The sequence below is a fragment of the Zeus faber genome, assembly GCF_960531495.2.
Source record: "Zeus faber genome assembly, chromosome: 7".
NCBI lineage: Eukaryota > Metazoa > Chordata > Actinopteri > Zeiformes > Zeidae > Zeus > Zeus faber.
The window spans coordinates 9,672,267-9,688,608 of NC_137203.1; the positions used below are offsets into that span (position 1 = coordinate 9,672,267).

At 44.1% G+C, this 16,342-nt stretch overlaps 2 protein-coding genes across 2 annotated transcripts in view; one reads left to right on the forward strand and one right to left on the reverse strand.

Annotated features, from left to right (window-relative positions):
* pi4kab (phosphatidylinositol 4-kinase, catalytic, alpha b) overlaps positions 1–16,342 on the reverse strand; it is a 35,307-nt gene that overhangs the window by 7,945 nt on the left and 11,020 nt on the right. The window contains exons 19-44 of the mRNA XM_080004171.1: positions 13,094–13,202; positions 12,347–12,483; positions 12,095–12,228; positions 11,858–11,940; positions 11,639–11,709; positions 11,391–11,515; positions 11,213–11,294; positions 10,502–10,585; positions 10,186–10,275; positions 9,621–9,740; positions 8,887–8,901; positions 8,639–8,731; positions 8,041–8,197; positions 7,790–7,917; positions 7,402–7,560; positions 7,124–7,275; positions 6,901–7,008; positions 6,647–6,774; positions 6,051–6,209; positions 5,478–5,557; positions 4,421–4,620; positions 4,246–4,336; positions 2,522–2,689; positions 2,347–2,400; positions 2,117–2,237; positions 298–427 (exon numbers count right to left, since the gene is read on the reverse strand). Coding sequence (XP_079860297.1) covers positions 298–427; positions 2,117–2,237; positions 2,347–2,400; positions 2,522–2,689; positions 4,246–4,336; positions 4,421–4,620; positions 5,478–5,557; positions 6,051–6,209; positions 6,647–6,774; positions 6,901–7,008; positions 7,124–7,275; positions 7,402–7,560; positions 7,790–7,917; positions 8,041–8,197; positions 8,639–8,731; positions 8,887–8,901; positions 9,621–9,740; positions 10,186–10,275; positions 10,502–10,585; positions 11,213–11,294; positions 11,391–11,515; positions 11,639–11,709; positions 11,858–11,940; positions 12,095–12,228; positions 12,347–12,483; positions 13,094–13,202 — 2,978 coding nt within the window. The remainder of the gene's footprint in view (positions 1–297; positions 428–2,116; positions 2,238–2,346; positions 2,401–2,521; positions 2,690–4,245; positions 4,337–4,420; positions 4,621–5,477; positions 5,558–6,050; positions 6,210–6,646; positions 6,775–6,900; positions 7,009–7,123; positions 7,276–7,401; positions 7,561–7,789; positions 7,918–8,040; positions 8,198–8,638; positions 8,732–8,886; positions 8,902–9,620; positions 9,741–10,185; positions 10,276–10,501; positions 10,586–11,212; positions 11,295–11,390; positions 11,516–11,638; positions 11,710–11,857; positions 11,941–12,094; positions 12,229–12,346; positions 12,484–13,093; positions 13,203–16,342) is intronic.
* On the forward strand, positions 13,946–16,156 carry serpind1 (serpin peptidase inhibitor, clade D (heparin cofactor), member 1; the record flags this gene model as incomplete). The annotated part of the gene is made up of 6 exons (XM_080004673.1): positions 13,946–14,214; positions 14,424–15,067; positions 15,192–15,340; positions 15,474–15,598; positions 15,719–15,863; positions 15,965–16,156. 6 exons carry the CDS (start codon positions 13,946–13,948, stop codon positions 16,154–16,156), a joined length of 1,524 nt encoding a protein of 507 aa, XP_079860799.1.

Genomic DNA, 16,342 nt, shown 5'->3' on the forward strand with positions numbered 1-16,342 from the left:
GGGGGGCAGTGATTTTCATTTCATCAACACCTTGAAGATGACCTCCAGGGTAGCAAAATTCATTAAGTGAGTCGTTTTACTCATTCGGTGCAGCTTTACTGTAGTACTACTTTAAGGCCCTCTCTGCTCCCTCATACTGAACGACTACGCTTCAAACGGTGTCTCCTATTTGTCAGACAGTGCAAATACGACTGGAGGACACAATTAAAAGACAGGAGGACTCGAAACATGATAGAGAAAAAAGGATTAAAGGCAGAATAAGAAAATATAAAAAGTGTTTATAAAGCGAGCCAGTACTTGATGATGGCAGACACGTTGGTGATCTTGTTGAAGAAGTCAAACTCCCTTTGGTAGAAGTCCTTGGCGGGTCCGGACAGCGAGCCGGTGATCTCCTCCACCATCTGCTCCAGGAGCTCGCCGATGTCGGCTGCAGAAATGGAGAGATGAGATGTCGGCTCGCTGGATCGTGAACGCATCACTCAGTTGTACATTTGGGAGGACTCGACTCGAGGTGGTCATGAGTTTTTGTGGACTACTGTTTTTCGTATATATATTTTTTTTATTATTCGGGAAAAAAGTAATGGGGACCAAAGAGATAAAATATCAATCTTACAGATCCACAGACATCTACCAGGTAAGAAAGTACATAAATATACATGTAAACGCATAGTTTGTAATGTGGAACCACTACAGAGTGACAGAGTGTACACTGCTCAAACAACAGTTCACAAAGCGTAGGTATTAGGCTTGGGTGATCGTGCAAAATTCCAATCGATTCGGCGATATACGATTTTATCGGAGGCGCGCTGGGGTTCGCACAGGTATAGAAGGTAATGTGATGTTGCAAGTGCGATCTCCCCGTTCCAGAAGTGCATTGGATTTATTATTCACAAGTAAAGATACAAAAACATTGAGTTTTTACTAAATTAAGTCCCAAAGCAACTGAAAGCAACAGGGAGAGGAGCGTCCCGACGGTGGGGAGGTTTTAATGGAACTGTACGGAGTAAGGACTTGGACAGTGTCTTAACTCAGCTGTGTTAAAAATGTCGTCTCATACATGCAGGAAACAAACGAACATGAATACACCCAAAATAAAAAGAACAGCTCCGGGAGACACCACTGTCGAAAAACTCTGCTCCAATTCTACGTTTACGTGGAATTACTACGAGTTACGTTTACGTTTTTCCATACGCGTAAGAAACTAAGGAAACAAAATAGATCTAAATCTTTCTCTATTGAGCAGCTGCCCCATGGACTGCATGGTGCCCTTCTTATCAGGCGCGCTTTTTTTTCTAATTTTAAATTAATGGGTGTGGAGGTAGCGGATTGTCTGGGCAAGATATATTCATGAGGAATACCTCATGAACCTCGAATCTCGGCGCACCTGCGATGCGCGCACAGCAGAGTGCAGATCCCGGGGGTCTACCCCTCCCAGCATTCTGCGCTCCGCTGTGCCTCTCTGTTTGACCAGAGCAGCAAAATGCCTAGAACCGGAGCTGGGGGTCCACCTGCCTTTTCTTTTCTTTTGTTTTTCTTTTTTGTTTTTTGAGCACCTGCCCCTCACAAAGCCTCTGTACGGGACTGTAGAGGGGGAGTGAGACCCGATCACAAGTGGTTACTGGACAACTCTGAGTGGAGAGGGGGCGAGCCTCCTCCCCCTCTCTCCCCCCACACCCCTCCCTCACACGGTAAACTGCACTAACACCGTTTCAATTCTCTGATTCGATCTGTCATCGAACAAACGTCCGTCATCAATGTCAATCGCGATCCATTGAGTCGATCAATGTGGCCTTTTAATCGGCCACAGGCAGATTTTGGCATGCACATTGAGCATAAAGCAACATACAAATCCATGTGTGCTCCGACCAACACTGGGTCAGGGACGCACAGATAACGGTACCGGGTCCAATAGTATGCTCATTAATTCATCTACTCGAAAATGTATGCTCAGATTAGTGTTTGTATCGATTCTCTGTATTTCCAAGCACATACGAGTGTTTCTCCATGCATCCCTAAGTTGAGTAGTAACTGAGCCATAACTTAATTTGCGTAGAAAGGGGAGAAATCAAGGGCAACAAAGTGAGAGAAAAGTGCAAGCCAGCAAAAGAGCTCTCACGGTCTTTCTGGTGTGCCTCCTCGTCAAGGTATATGTTGGTTTTCATGTTCCAGATGAACTGGTGCGCCAGCAGCTGAGACTTCTGAGCGGCCCACAGGATGTACTCCCTCACATAACCCATCTTCAGAGCACAGAGAGAGAGAGAGAGAGAGAGAGCTGTGAAAGGAACTTCACGACGAAGGCATATTGGCGTTTTCTTTGCGGCGCACCGGATCGGTGAGGAACCATACCTTGTCATAACGGAGGGCTTGGACAATTTGGGGAATGTAAAACAAAATGGCATCCTAATGGAGGGAAATTGTAGTGATGAGAAATATGAGTAAAAGTAAAAGTAGAGCCAAGCCAAAATGAACATTATGTGAGAAATCAGACAGGTTGTGTAGGTGTGTATAGTCATATTTTTACCGGAGGAAAGGAGCGTAGCACTTTGACCCCATACTGGGCAGTGAGGGGGTGGGGAGGGTACATGGAGGAGAAGTAGGAGAGCCCTGTGGGCGGGTCGGCCGGTGCCCAGCACAGGATGTGACTCAGCTCCGGAGAGTCGGCGTCAATTGTGTGCAAGGTCACCAAGAACTTAAAAGAGACAATAAACAAAGAAAGACGGAATTAACAATAACATGGGGCCAGATAAAATAAGATAAGACTACACACTGTTAATCCCTCAGGCGTGACAGCAGCAGTACACCAGAAGAGTAGCATAAACAAGGAAAGAACTTTATGAAAAACAACCGACAGCGAACATGCTGCTGAACACTGTTGTCAGTACACAAAATACGAATCATCAGCTGATCCTTGGACTGATTGGGGACTGATGAACCGTCAGCTCTCGCACACAACGCCTCACGCTCGTTTTCCACTTCTAAATGCGTCTTTTTGCTTGAAAAGGTTCCGTTTCGCAACACCTCGTGGTTTTGGGGCAAATTAATCAGCTCGTCCTCCACCCAAATTGGCTGTCATTTACATTGATCGCGGCATACATTACAGGGCCACGTATCTATTCCAAAATATGACACTGGCGCAGCTCAGCAGCTCAAGGTCATGACCGCTAAGCAGGGCCTGGTGCTAACTAGCCTCCAGAGGGAGGGAGGTGTTCATTAGCCGCTAAAGAGGCTGGAACAAAACAAGGAGGAGATGTCAGGCTGAATCAACATGTAGATGAAGGTGCCCTCCTGGGGGGGACCGCGCAAATCCTTCCACAAAAGGTACAGATGGGAGGTTCATTAAGAGACAAGCCAGGCAGAACTAAATCATTAAGACTGAAGAAAGCCAGAGGGAGAGGTCACTTCAACAACACCCACCACCTCAGGAGGATCAGCACAGCTGGCCTGAAACTCCTTACACCTTAAACAAACAGTATGACATTTCCTCTTCCTTAAAATGGGGGAAAAGCTGAAAGGAGAAGGTGCAGAAATTCAGATGTTTTTTAAAACTTCTTTGTTCAGAAGTTTAGAGATCGATGTGGGATTGGGGGCTTCAAACACTAACACTTGGTCTACTTGATGCTAAATCAAAAACAACGATCAGGAATGATGAAACTCGCGACTCTCAATCTTCCGCCGATTGTCAATTAATGCAGATGTTTATAATAAGCTGGGTTTTTTTTGCTTTGGTTTTATGATTGTATCATTTCACATTATAGAGAAATATATTAGGAACATTTTCAAGCCTTGAATATTTAGTTATTCAGCATAAAAATAGAAGTAAAAAAAAAAATCGATAATTTTATTTTTTTTAATTTATATTTCATTATGTATTAAGGGAGTGTGATTGGCGAGCCAGGTTGTTGGCTAACTGGGAAAAAAAATTGGGAATACGAAGACATAAAAGGCATTATGATTGAGGAAGTTCTCACTTATGGGGTCTTGGATGCAGCGGTTGGAATGCATCTAACTTCATATTTAACTGTCTTACCACTCTTGAGAAAGAAACGCATTTTGAGCGATTTTGCTTCATGGAGGACCAGGTCCACCGACCTACCAAGCTTAAATGTGTTACTGCAAAGCTCACATTATTATTTTTCCTAGCTTAAGAAAAAAAAACGACCTTGACGATGGTCCAGCAGTACGGAAATGTTCCTGTACACTTTTAGAACAGGGCGAGACTAAGACAGGAGAGATGGAGCAACGTACCTTGACGGCCTCAGGAACATCACACACAGCCGCTGGGTCCATACGCACCAGACGAGTCACCTCTGACACAATGGCCTCCGTGTTTTTAAATCTGAATGTCAAGAGTTTGAAATGTGAACGAGACCGCCAGACAAGACCAGATCAGACCAGACCAGAGTGACCGACCACTCTGTACCTCGCAGGTAGCTGCAGTGCCAGGTATGGCGCGATGCTCCAGGCCAGGTTGACGTTGTCCTTCCACTGTTTCTCCGTCAGACTGATGTACTTGGACCTCCAGTTGGCGATGCTCGTCTCCACCGACTGCTCTGTGGAGATGGCCAGCTCCTGCATGGACAGAGGGTTGTACCACGTGGTCAGCCGCTCTATCTCACTGGCCTGTTGAGGGGGAAGGAAAGTAGAGTATTTAGTATTTACTTCGAGTATTACCACACAAAACAAACCACAATGGTCAACAGGATTGGGCGATATCCTAATTTTTATATTGCCATGCAGTCCCGCCCAAATATCACAACAGACGATATTATGGTTATTATGGTGTTGTTGTCTCTCCCCGCGGTCCCGCGGACAGACGGAGAGATGGATGGGGTGGGGGTAGTGTTAAAAGATTGCACATAGGGGCAAATATCACTATATTTGATTTTATTGAATATTGGCCCAATCATAATGGTCAATAGACATTCACAACATTGACACGCAAGATATAACCCATTTAGCCTAAAACCCAACACGCCGTCATACGCCCTCACAAACAACAGCAACAGGACAAACATATAAGAAAACCGTTACTGGACCAAGAGACTAGAGGCCTGACAGCTGGACTGATCTACCAAGACCACTGTTCCAAGGTTCTCCACGGTTTCTGCTTGTCATTAACTGCTCTTTTTCTAAAGTGAATAATAATGTTTAACCACTTATTTAAAACAGCCCAATGTCAAGAACAATTATGATCCTGAATTTAGATCCTAAATACAAAGTATTAGAGCATTGTAGACTCTGGTGCGTACAAATCGATATGTCTCGTGTTAATGTTGGTGATATTTAAGGCGGTTTCTCAAAACAACAATCAACACAGTGTAACAAATGACGGGGACTTAATTTAGCCCAACAACAAGATCCTTGTACAGCATGTGAATGAAGGGGCAGCTGATGGTGGACTCTCAGCGTTTTGTCCAGGAATGAATGAACTGTGTCTTTCAAAAAAAACATGTGATGTACATGGTGAAGGGGATTACCAGTAAGGCCAGCAGCAGAGTCCTGCGTTTCATGTAGTACTTGTGCAGCTGAGAGCCTCGGTTGCTTTTCTTCGACATTCCTGAAACGAGCACAGGAGGGACCTGTTTACATGCACACTTATAAGCCGACTACCGGCAATAATCAGGTTATGCCAATTATTTCGATTGAATCGCTTAGATGCGTGTGGCATTAGCGCAATTAGGGGCAAATCCCCAAGTCTCAGCTCCGTCAAAGTTTAAACGCAGGCCTCCTCTCAAGGAGTCCTCTTTACTATTTCAGCTTAAATTGACATTTTGCGGTCGGAGAACACAAACACTTACACCACTTGTGTAGCACATTGAACTTCACCTGGTGGATGCAATGTGCTGTAGAAAAAATTCTGATTCGATTCGATTTTGATTGAATAAATAAATAGAACAATTAGGCTGAAATGACATATTCTGGTTTCTTTGAAATGTTATGTACAGAAATTGCCCCAAGATGCTTATTTGCCATTTGTGAAATTGAACGATTAAACAGACGATAAGTTCTCAAACGCAAATCCAAGTTGTAGGATGCAGTGCGTTTCGTACCAGACTTCTTGGATATGGTTGACATCCCGGAGGACAGAGGGTACGTGTTGATCCATCCCTGAGCGACCTGCTGCCTCTGGCCCACTGCGGCGTCCAGGTTGCTCCTGCTGTCCGTCACCGCGACGACAGAGAGGCTGTTCACAGACACGTCCTGGGGGTCTGCGCAACACAAGCGGCTGTCAATTCCTCCATCCGCCGTGCAATCGCTTCAACAATACCTCATGTGCAAACATAATACTTGTTTGTGTAAAAGTTAAGGTTTAATGTCGATCTATTTTATGGGCAAGAAAGTGCTTTACTGTTGTTTTTATTATGTAAGAGCAGGCCCAAATATAATAACAATATCTATTTCTAATTATATCTGGCCGAGCCCAGAGCTTGACAAATTTTCAGAACTGTGAGGTCACAAATGTGACCAACTGAAACAAACTTTAAACAAAAACCAAACCATTTAATTTTTGACTAAAGTTATTTCCCACTGTGGGGCTAAAGTGCTATTAAACAATGCGCCATCTTGCGTCTCTTTAGAAGTTAAACATTTATCTATGTTACAGAATGGAGTGGGAATGTGATTGTAAGCTTCTGCACTGCTGTACCTGGAGGCACCAGTTGGTTGGCTGCCAGGTACTTCTTGTCTGAGAGCAGGCTGGCGTAAAACTTGATCATTATACTGATGTCTTCTCTCAAACTCTTCTCCGTCTGAGTGGGAAACTTGGGGGCGACACTAGAGAAAAAATGGGAGCAACAATGACATTAATGGATGAGTCAGGGGCAGGAAGACAGAAAGAAGCCGGGACAGATTGCACTCTTTTAATAAGGTGGTACTATTATGCTTATGCTTGATTCTTACCAAAAGTAGTCAAAGGCTGTGGAGTAGATATTTTCTCGCAGCACATTTCTGATGGTGGCGTTTGTCACGACGTCCGCGTGCAGCAGGGTCAACCCCAGTGTCAGCAACCTGGATGAAAAGCACCACGCTGACATATTGAACAAGCACCACTGATTGTTACAGCATATCAGCGTGCACGGTGCAGCCCCTTCGTTGTGGCCGCCGCTGGGCCGACGCCCTCTACCTGTATCTGGGTCCGATGGCAGCGACGTGCCGGTTCAGGCGGCTCTTGGCGCCACCGACGCCGAGTGACAGCGACCGCTGCAGGATGGCGGTGAATATCTCCACCTGGTCGGCGCTGCTGTACTTGGCAATTTCAAACCTCTGGACCAGGAACTACCGACAGAATCAGGAAGGAAAGAGAGGGTACGTGGAAAAGAAGAGGTGAGGGTTTTGTTGAGGGTCAATACAGGTCTGGAGGTTAAATGGGCAGACGGCAGTGTGCTTGTCGTCGTCGCAGACCTCTATCCAGAGGAAGTGAGGTGTGACATCGGGGGGGCAGGGCGTGGGCTGACTCTCCTCGGAGGCGGCCAGTGGATCTGCCTCGACTTTGGCCTCGGAGAAAAGCCCCATTTTAAGCTCCACAGTCATCTGCCAGGCTCCAGCCATCTCGCGCATGAACTAGGGAAAAAAGATGATCATTGAGGGCTTTACGTGGATTGCATTTTGCATTTCGAAAGTTTTTCAAGAAAATCAGGACCGGACCGCTTGGGCGGAGCACGGGTTGAGAATAGCTGAAAATAGCTGATCTTGAAGTTATTGTCTACCCCGCTATACGAACGGCTCAGACTTAAGGACTTCCATAAGATTGTGATATCGTTTCCGGTTTGTCAGTACAGAATACACGTACCGGCACCTCTACTCCATTGTGTGCCGCCAAGAGCCACTCCCAGCAGGCGATCGCAGTCTCCATGCCGTGCTCCGTGAACATCTTCAAAGGAGACCAGCACAGATGGTGCAGGAGCTGAGGCTGACAATCTAAACATATTCCAGAAAGAGCGACAGGAGAGAGGGAGAAAGTTGCCAAAGGGCAATGATCACTACAACGCGCTGTTTTCAATCTGTTGGATAAATAGCGCAATATATTTGGAGGCTACGCACTTTTGGTGTTTATAAGCAGGGCGGCCATCTTGAACATGGCCTGGGTGAACTCTTCCGGGTTTTTTTTTTCCAGAGCGTTACTCATCTGATGGATCATCAATTTGTTCAGGTCCGACTGGCTGTGAGTGGCCTCCGAGAACTGAATCATGCCAGCCACCTACGTATCCAAACACACAGTACAGTTGAGGCATGGTTTACTGTACATCTTAAATATTTAGTGAATTCGATTTGATCGCAGTGTGGGCCATTTGGCTGAGGCTGTCGTCTCCATATTGGATCAGTTTAAAATATATTCTAATGCAAATCAATGGGTTTGACTCCGAACGATAGAAAAAGGTTTGCTAAAAAAAACAACAAAAAAACAAAAACAGTTTTCCGTAAAATCCAGCGGTGAATAGATTAGGTAGATAGATTATCTTTTTTATGATCAACGGCAAAATTTTGAGGTAAATCAGTTGAAAATGTCATCACAGTAGGTTGTTGTAGTTCGGGATACATAACCACCAACCACTGCTGTGGATAAAAGGTCCCTTCTTTGTTGGCATGGAAAGTCACCCTTGCACATCGTCACATCGACATTTAAAAAAACGGACGTCACCTCGCCCGTGTAGCGGTTGCGTAAGTTGAGCGAGGCCATGAAGTTGGAGTAGTCCTTCTTCACACACGCCGGCCGTTCAGTCAGCTGGGTGGTCTAGGAAGTGAACACAGTTCAGGGACACTTAGGGCTGATCCCAAACACTCACAGGTTTGGTGAGTTAAGAAAGCTGGGTGTACAGTAACTCTGCTCTATACTGACGGCATCATGCCTGTGTCTTGCCTTGCTGTATTTTCAAGTGTCAGACCAACCTGAGGGAAAGCAGCCTATAGTCGGCCACACGGCGGAGGATAACCAGTTAGCCAAATTGGCAACCGGGCCAAGCAAACCATCAGTCCATTGCAGGTAAGTAACGAGGCAACCAGCCAAGCAACCAGGTAGGCGGTTCGTTGCAGTTTAATAGAGACAAAATACAACAAATGAAGCAAATGAAAAGACAGATGAAGCAGCATGAAGGCCCAATAACAAATAAAAGCCCAAAATACACAAAATGATGGGAAAACTAGTACGCATGCACACATGGAGGTACAATTTACTGCAAACATCTAGAATACATGCCGGTGTTTACAGCTCTATAGGATATGTAAATATGGTATGAAACACACAATAAAACAACATACGCGTAAGCACGTAAACAATGCATGACATAAAAGTACACTGTGTTACCGACACTTTGTGGCTCAAAAGAAAGCGGCCAAATTGCACAGTTGTTATATGTAAAGTTACGAATGTTAATGAAAAAAAAAAAAAAAGGTTAAAAAGCGTCAAATCTTAAAGACCAAAAACCTAAGTAGCTTGTAAGAAGAAGAGAAGGTTCATTTGGTTTTTTTTTTAAGCTGGTGCCAATTGCCATTAAATCTAGTCTCACTGTCAACTCATGGGCTTTAGATCTAGGCTCCCACGACAAGGTCAATGAACAAATGTGTGTGTTTAACTTTGCGTGCATGCATGTGTGTGCATGCTTGCGTGCATGTGTAATACTCACGCCTAGAGTAGTACTCTGTCTGTTGTAGCCAGCAAAGTGTAGTATACTCTCTGTGGCCATGGCCAGGCCGGTGTGCTGAGAAAGTCCTGACACCCAGTTATGATGCTTATTCAAGTACTCCTGCATAACCAGAAAACGAACACACACACACAGACACACAGACACACAGACACACAGACACACAGACACACAGACAGACCGAGAGACCGAGAGACAGAGATTGAAAGAGCATCAGAAACAGGAAAACAGATAGGGGGAAAGAGAGAACTCATAGAAATAACTATGGGGACTGAGGTAGTCTAGTAATCCGAAGGTTGTCCGAAGCTTTTCACCTCCTGCTAGCATACTGTCGTGTCCTTGAGCAAGACACTTAATTCCTAATTGCTCCTGATGGCTGTGTCCAACGGGCTTATGAATCATTTTAAAAGATTTAAAAAATAATAATAACTTGATGAAAACTCATGACAGTTGTTTGCAATTCCTTACAAAAATAAAACACTGTTATCCAGGGGACATTACTGGAGAACTAGATTTTAAAGGCAAAAATTAGGTTACAGAAACTGACCTGTAGGTGGGACTTTGTGACAGACGGAGCCCATTTCATCGCCTCCTTTAAGATCTCCCCACAGCGAGCAGCAAAGTCTTTCACTATGCTCTAGGAGACAAATAAAATATCAATTTAATAAGGAACATGACATTACAAAACTAAAATTAAATTTTTGCCGGATTGTCCCCCATAATTGAGAAGAATGGGGTAATGTCTTAACTGAAACCTTTAGCCTTTATCACAAAAAAATGATGCTTAACCTGCTAGAGGTGGAACATCCCCAATACACTGCTGCCGCCTAGTGGTCATAAGTGTAAACGCAGATCAAGCTCACCTCCCTGGCCTCATATGTGTCCGGGACAGTGATCCTGTGTGGGGTGTCTGGGATGTCATAGTAGGGCTGGTCCTTGTGAATGTCCTGAACACGGGGAAAGGAATGTCAGCAACAGCCTAGAGTTAAGTCAGAACCCAAAAAAAAAAAAAAAGATTTGTCTTTGTTTAACCAGTGGAATAATCACTGGATTCCTTTATGAAAATTATTATTATTTTTTTTTTTTTACAAATGCTAAGTTGACCGAAGACATGAACTCTTTTCCAGCAATTAATCAATTTAAACCCATCCAGTTGAAACCTCCTTATCTACAAGTTATTCAGCACAACTACAATCTTCCCCCCATTGCTACAGAGCAGATTAACTCTTCTGGATGTCAATCGGTTTGTTCAAAGAAAACATGCCTTATATTATATTATAACATAATATACCAGGATAGCTATAAATGTCACTCATCATAATAATTCATATTATAATTTATAATTTTTAACCTATACACCATAACAATCATCCTGTGCATAGTATCCTATTTTTATATTTAAAATATCTGACTATTATATCTGGCTATTTGTATATATTTGACATTTTCCTTTTATTTTCATCGTATTTTATTTTGTTATTATTTTTATCCTCCTTTTTTAATTTAAATGACTGAATGATTTGTCATCCATTACAGTGATTCCAACTCAACACTGAAGTCTTTGTGCTACTTACAGCACTCAGGGACAAAGAGAGTGTCTGCAGAATGTCCAACATGGTCTTCAACACACGGCCGCTCCATAGCAGGTGTGGGAAGCTAATGAAGGAGCAGCAAAGTGGTAAAACAGTCAGGGTCAGATATACAATGGTTTTTTTTGGAGGGTGGCAACGTTTGGGGCTTACAGACACTCACGTCTCTGCCAGGCCCGAAAGGTATTTGTCTGCCACTCTGCGGATCCTCTTGTGGGTGTGGTTGAAATTGACCAACAGAAACTGTGCATGTCGTTCAAGTTCCTCCTCGTGCTCTTTGGTCTTGGGCTAATGAAACATTCAACAAGGAAAGTTTCATTTGTATCAACGTCACGTAACTATAACCGTCCAAGCGCCACGTTAACGAAGATGGCCCTCCAGTCACGTTCATTTTCCTGCCAAGACATTTACCTTCTCGGCCATCATTTGGAGGAAGACGTCAAACACCTTGTCACCAACACAAATGACACACTGCATCATTCCTGTGAAAAGCAATGCAAAAAATAATTATCGATAATAATAATAATAATAACAATATAAATAATAATAATAATAATAAAAATAATAATAATAATAATAATAATAATAAAACAATGATGTTTGGGAGTGTGTTTATAGTAAAGTCTTCACCAGATTTGTCCTTCTGAATGGCCTTGTCCTCAAAATATCGAAACATGACCTGGAACCTGTCAGCGTCATTGGAACGCAGCATCCTAAAATTCCAAGAAATTATAAACAAGGAAAACATTTTGCATAATGTGATTATATCGACTGACGCAAAACCCGCACAGAGTGTTGAACGTCGGACAAGGTCACAGCAGGTGTTGAATTGCTGGAGAGCAGAACATGAAGCATAACCCAGCTCACCTCATGTATTCTAATCGGTAGACCGAGAGCAGGTACGTGGACATGGCAAAGTCCAGTTTGTTGATGAGGGCAGAGCCTTCCGGAGACGGGTCCAGGAGGTTGATGATGGTGGAACGCAGCTCACTCAACTCAGCCTTGGGAACAGAAACCCCAAAAATGTTACGTTCGTGTAGTGTTTGTTTTCGTGCGTCTGAATAGATTTTCCTCTAAGAACCACGTGAGTCGTATCGGCTACAAGGACGCGGGCCCTACCGGTGTGACGGTATCGTTTTTCAGTGCAGAGTTATATTGCAGTTCGGAGCGGAGCGGCTCGCCGCTGGGGAAGGTGAGGAGGGGAGACGTGGTGGCTATTTCACACACGCCCTCATACCATTCCTCAGGCCAGAGCCCTAAAGGAGACAAAAGGACAGAGGTCGTAATGGGGTAAGAGAAAATTCAAAACATCAACAGTGACGATTTTTTATAAGTGACCACTAGAGATGACCACTAATGGATCTTTGTCTTCTCTGATAACGGAATCTTGACATTTGGATGTCAAGATTTTTTTTTCTCCTCTTTTTCCCTCAACAAGTAAGCTTTGAATTAGTTATTGTTATGTATATTTCATTAAAGATGGCCATCAAACCTACCATGCTCAAACTGCTCATACAAAGACTTTACAGGGCTGACTTGGACATCAGACGCATGTCTGAGCTCGATATCAGTTGTGAAATCACAATTTTGCATTTTGTGATATATTAACATACTCCCTTGTACTTATCGGGGATAGCCCTGCCAGAAACGAAACGTTGGTTTGGCAGCGTGTAGCGATGAACCAACATTTTAAACTGATTAGGTTTGTTACAGGAGCAGATTATTACTCCCCCCCCCCCCCACCTCAGGTATTGTGTGGCTCCACCACTTTTTTGTTTTGTGATCACCGGATTAATCATTGCAAACAACGTTTAATTACATGGTAAACAACATGATGGTTCTCGCCCCAATCAGCCTTTGCTTTACCTGATCCCTCCACAGCAAAACCCATGACCACAGAGTACAACCAGAAGTCCCGGAACAGCTTCTGGAGGCGGGGCTTGGCCTCTTTGATTGGCGGAAGCCGCCTGGTCAACTGTGGTTTGGAAAAGACAAAAAAAAAAACAAACAAACAAAAAAAAAAGAAAAAGAAAACATTAACAAAGGGAAGGCAATCAATCGAAGAGGGAAATGATCTCAGTCTGTGTGATTCCTTTCTACGGTTATGGTAACATTTAGCGCCCGACAACGTATTTCTCTGCTGATCATTCATTCATTTTGGTGATACGTTACAAAACATAATGTGGGGAGTGCACTGGAGTTGTGAAGAGTAAAGGTTTGCAGTCCGTCACAGCCTTTTGGGTCTGTTGTTTGAACTGGTCTATTTGTTCAGGAGAAGCCCACATTCAAAGTTCAGTTGTGGTGAGAGTCAGAGCATCGACACAGCACTTCCAACGCCAGACTAACCACAGGTAAGACATTACAGATTTACAGATAGACCAAAGAAAATGTTACTCATTTATATCAAGATGAAAAAAGCGTGTCTGATGTGCGATCATTGTTGATGTTGTACGCAGTATTTGTGTAGCACTAAATCATTTAGTAGTAGCAGTACTTCTACTAAATCACTGCCCAATTACAGTTGTACCTAGAAAAATAATTGTGTTGTTTAACTTCAATTAACCATGATATTTATGTATTATCTAAATATAAATGAATACCATCATCAGTATATTTTATTTTGACGTACTGAAGCCATGACATAAGTCAAAAGTTCCAATTTCCATAATTTTCCATGAACTTAGCCCTCTCTGTGCTTGTTTCCAGCTTGACTTCAGGATGTGGGTCGTCCAAGTCGTCTCTGCCGTGTGCCTTCTGGTCAGCCCATCCCTCGCTGGGATCAAAGAGCTGAGTTCTCACTTCACAGAGCATGGTTCTGACCAGCTCCCCAAGCGCCTTGGCCAGGACGCGGTCACAGAAATCGCGGCCATCCCCGTGGACTTCCACAAAGAGAACACCGTGACCAAAGATCTTCCGTTTGACGACTTTGAAGATGAGGACTATATTGACTTTGATAAGATCCTGGCCGAGGACAGTGATGACTACATGTGAGTAATGAATATAATATCTGGTCAACAATGACCTGCATTGGATAGAATTTTTTTTATCCTTTTTTTTAAGATTGAGGACTAAATGAACCCAGACAGCTTGTCAATTAAAATGTAGCAGGCAGGATTAATTATTTGAGATCAAAATACTGATACATTGGAAAATATTCCCACATATCCCACATATTGCGATTGTGGTTCCTTTCCAGAGAAGGCGATGAGATCGATGAGATTGCCACTCCGGCTCCAGACATTGACATCTTCGCCGAGCCCTCTGACCCAAAGATTCGCCGTGCCAGACTGCTGCGGCTGTTCCACGGACGGTCACGCCTCCAGAGAATCAATATTGTCAACGCCCACTTTGGGTTTAACCTCTACAGAAGCCTCCGTAATCACGTCAACCAAAGCGACAACATCCTGCTGGCACCTGCCGGCATCTCGATTGCAATGGGGATGATGTCGTTAGGTACCGGGCCCACCACACAAGAACAAGTCTACAAGGCTCTGGGGTTCGCCGAGTTTGTCAACGCGAGCCATCACTATGACAACACAACTGTGCACAAGCTGTTCAGGAAGCTGACCCACAGGCTGTTCCGGAGGAACTTTGGATACACGCTGCGCTCTGTGAACGACGTCTACGTGAAAAAGGATGTCTCGGTGAAGGATGCTTTCCGTAAGGAGACAAAGGCTTTCTATTTTGCAGAGCCACAGTTGGTGGACTTCCAGGACCGTTCCTTTTTGACCAAGGCCAATCGGCGCATCCTCAAGCTGACCAAAGGCCTGATCAGAGAACCTCTCAAGAGCATCGACCCAAATATGGTGCTTATGCTACTCAACTACTTGTACTTTAAAGGTAGGATGAACAAAGGGCAGTAGGGACCTCACTTCCCATTGAAACTGCATGAATGCAATAAGAAGCTTATGCTTTCAGATTTGAAACGTAGGACAACATTAACTTATTTGTTTAACCAAAACAGGTACATGGGAACAGAAGTTCCCCAAAGAAATGACTCACTATCGGAATTTCCGTACCACCGAGAAGACAAACGTACGCGTGCCCACTATGACAAACAAGGGGAACTACATGGCAGCTGTTGACCATGAACTACAGTGCGACATCCTACAGGTGGGCAGCATGAGATTGTTGATTCTGATTCTGTGCGCAATAAGTTAGCAGAGAATTAAGTTCCAGGTAAAACATTTTCTGAAAGATTACACTTTAATAAGCCTTATAATAAGATTGGCAATCTTGATTCCAGCTCCCGTATACTGGGAACATCAGCATGCTCATTGCCCTGCCCAGGAAGATCTCCGGTATGAGAAACCTGGAGCAGGAGATCTCTCCCACTGTCGTCAGCAAGTGGCTGAACAATATGACCAATAGGTCAGCGGCGAGAAACTGAACATACAACAACCCCTTAGAAAAACTGTCAAATCTACATACAACACACACAAGTCTAAAAAATGAAACCTAAGTGTTTATTTTTCCGTTCCCTGGTACTAGGACTCGTGAGGTGGTGTTCCCCAAGTTTAAACTGGAGCAGAACTACGACCTGATTGACAATCTCAAGGAGATGGGACTGACCGACTTGTTTCAGGAGAATGGAGACTTCTCTGGAATGTCCACGGAAAAGGTTTCCATTAACTGGGTAGGAAAGCCTAACATCTGGTCACGCTCAAATCCGTCATGCTTTTATTCCAAACCCCGATAACAGCTTCAAATTGACCGTTTAATGTTTCCCCTTCTCAGCTGAAACACCAAGGAACCATCACAGTGAATGAGGAGGGGACCGAGGCAGCTGCCCTGACCCAGGTGGGCTTCATGCCCCTGTCCTCCCAGATCCGCTTTGTTGTGGACCACCCCTTCCTCTTCCTCATCTACGAGCACCGTACAGACTGCCTGGTCTTCATGGGCCGAGTGGTCGATCCTTCGCAGAGCTAAACCTGACTGCAGATAATCAACAAATCCCCAGTCCCCACAAAACTCGTAACATTGTAACTCACAGACTGGGTTAGATGAGCCTTGGTAACAGCAACATTTCACCTTTGCCCCGAATCTCTATACATGTTTCGTCAATTAGCAAATGTTTGCATTTAATTTGCTGTCAATCAGGGCAAGTGGAACGGT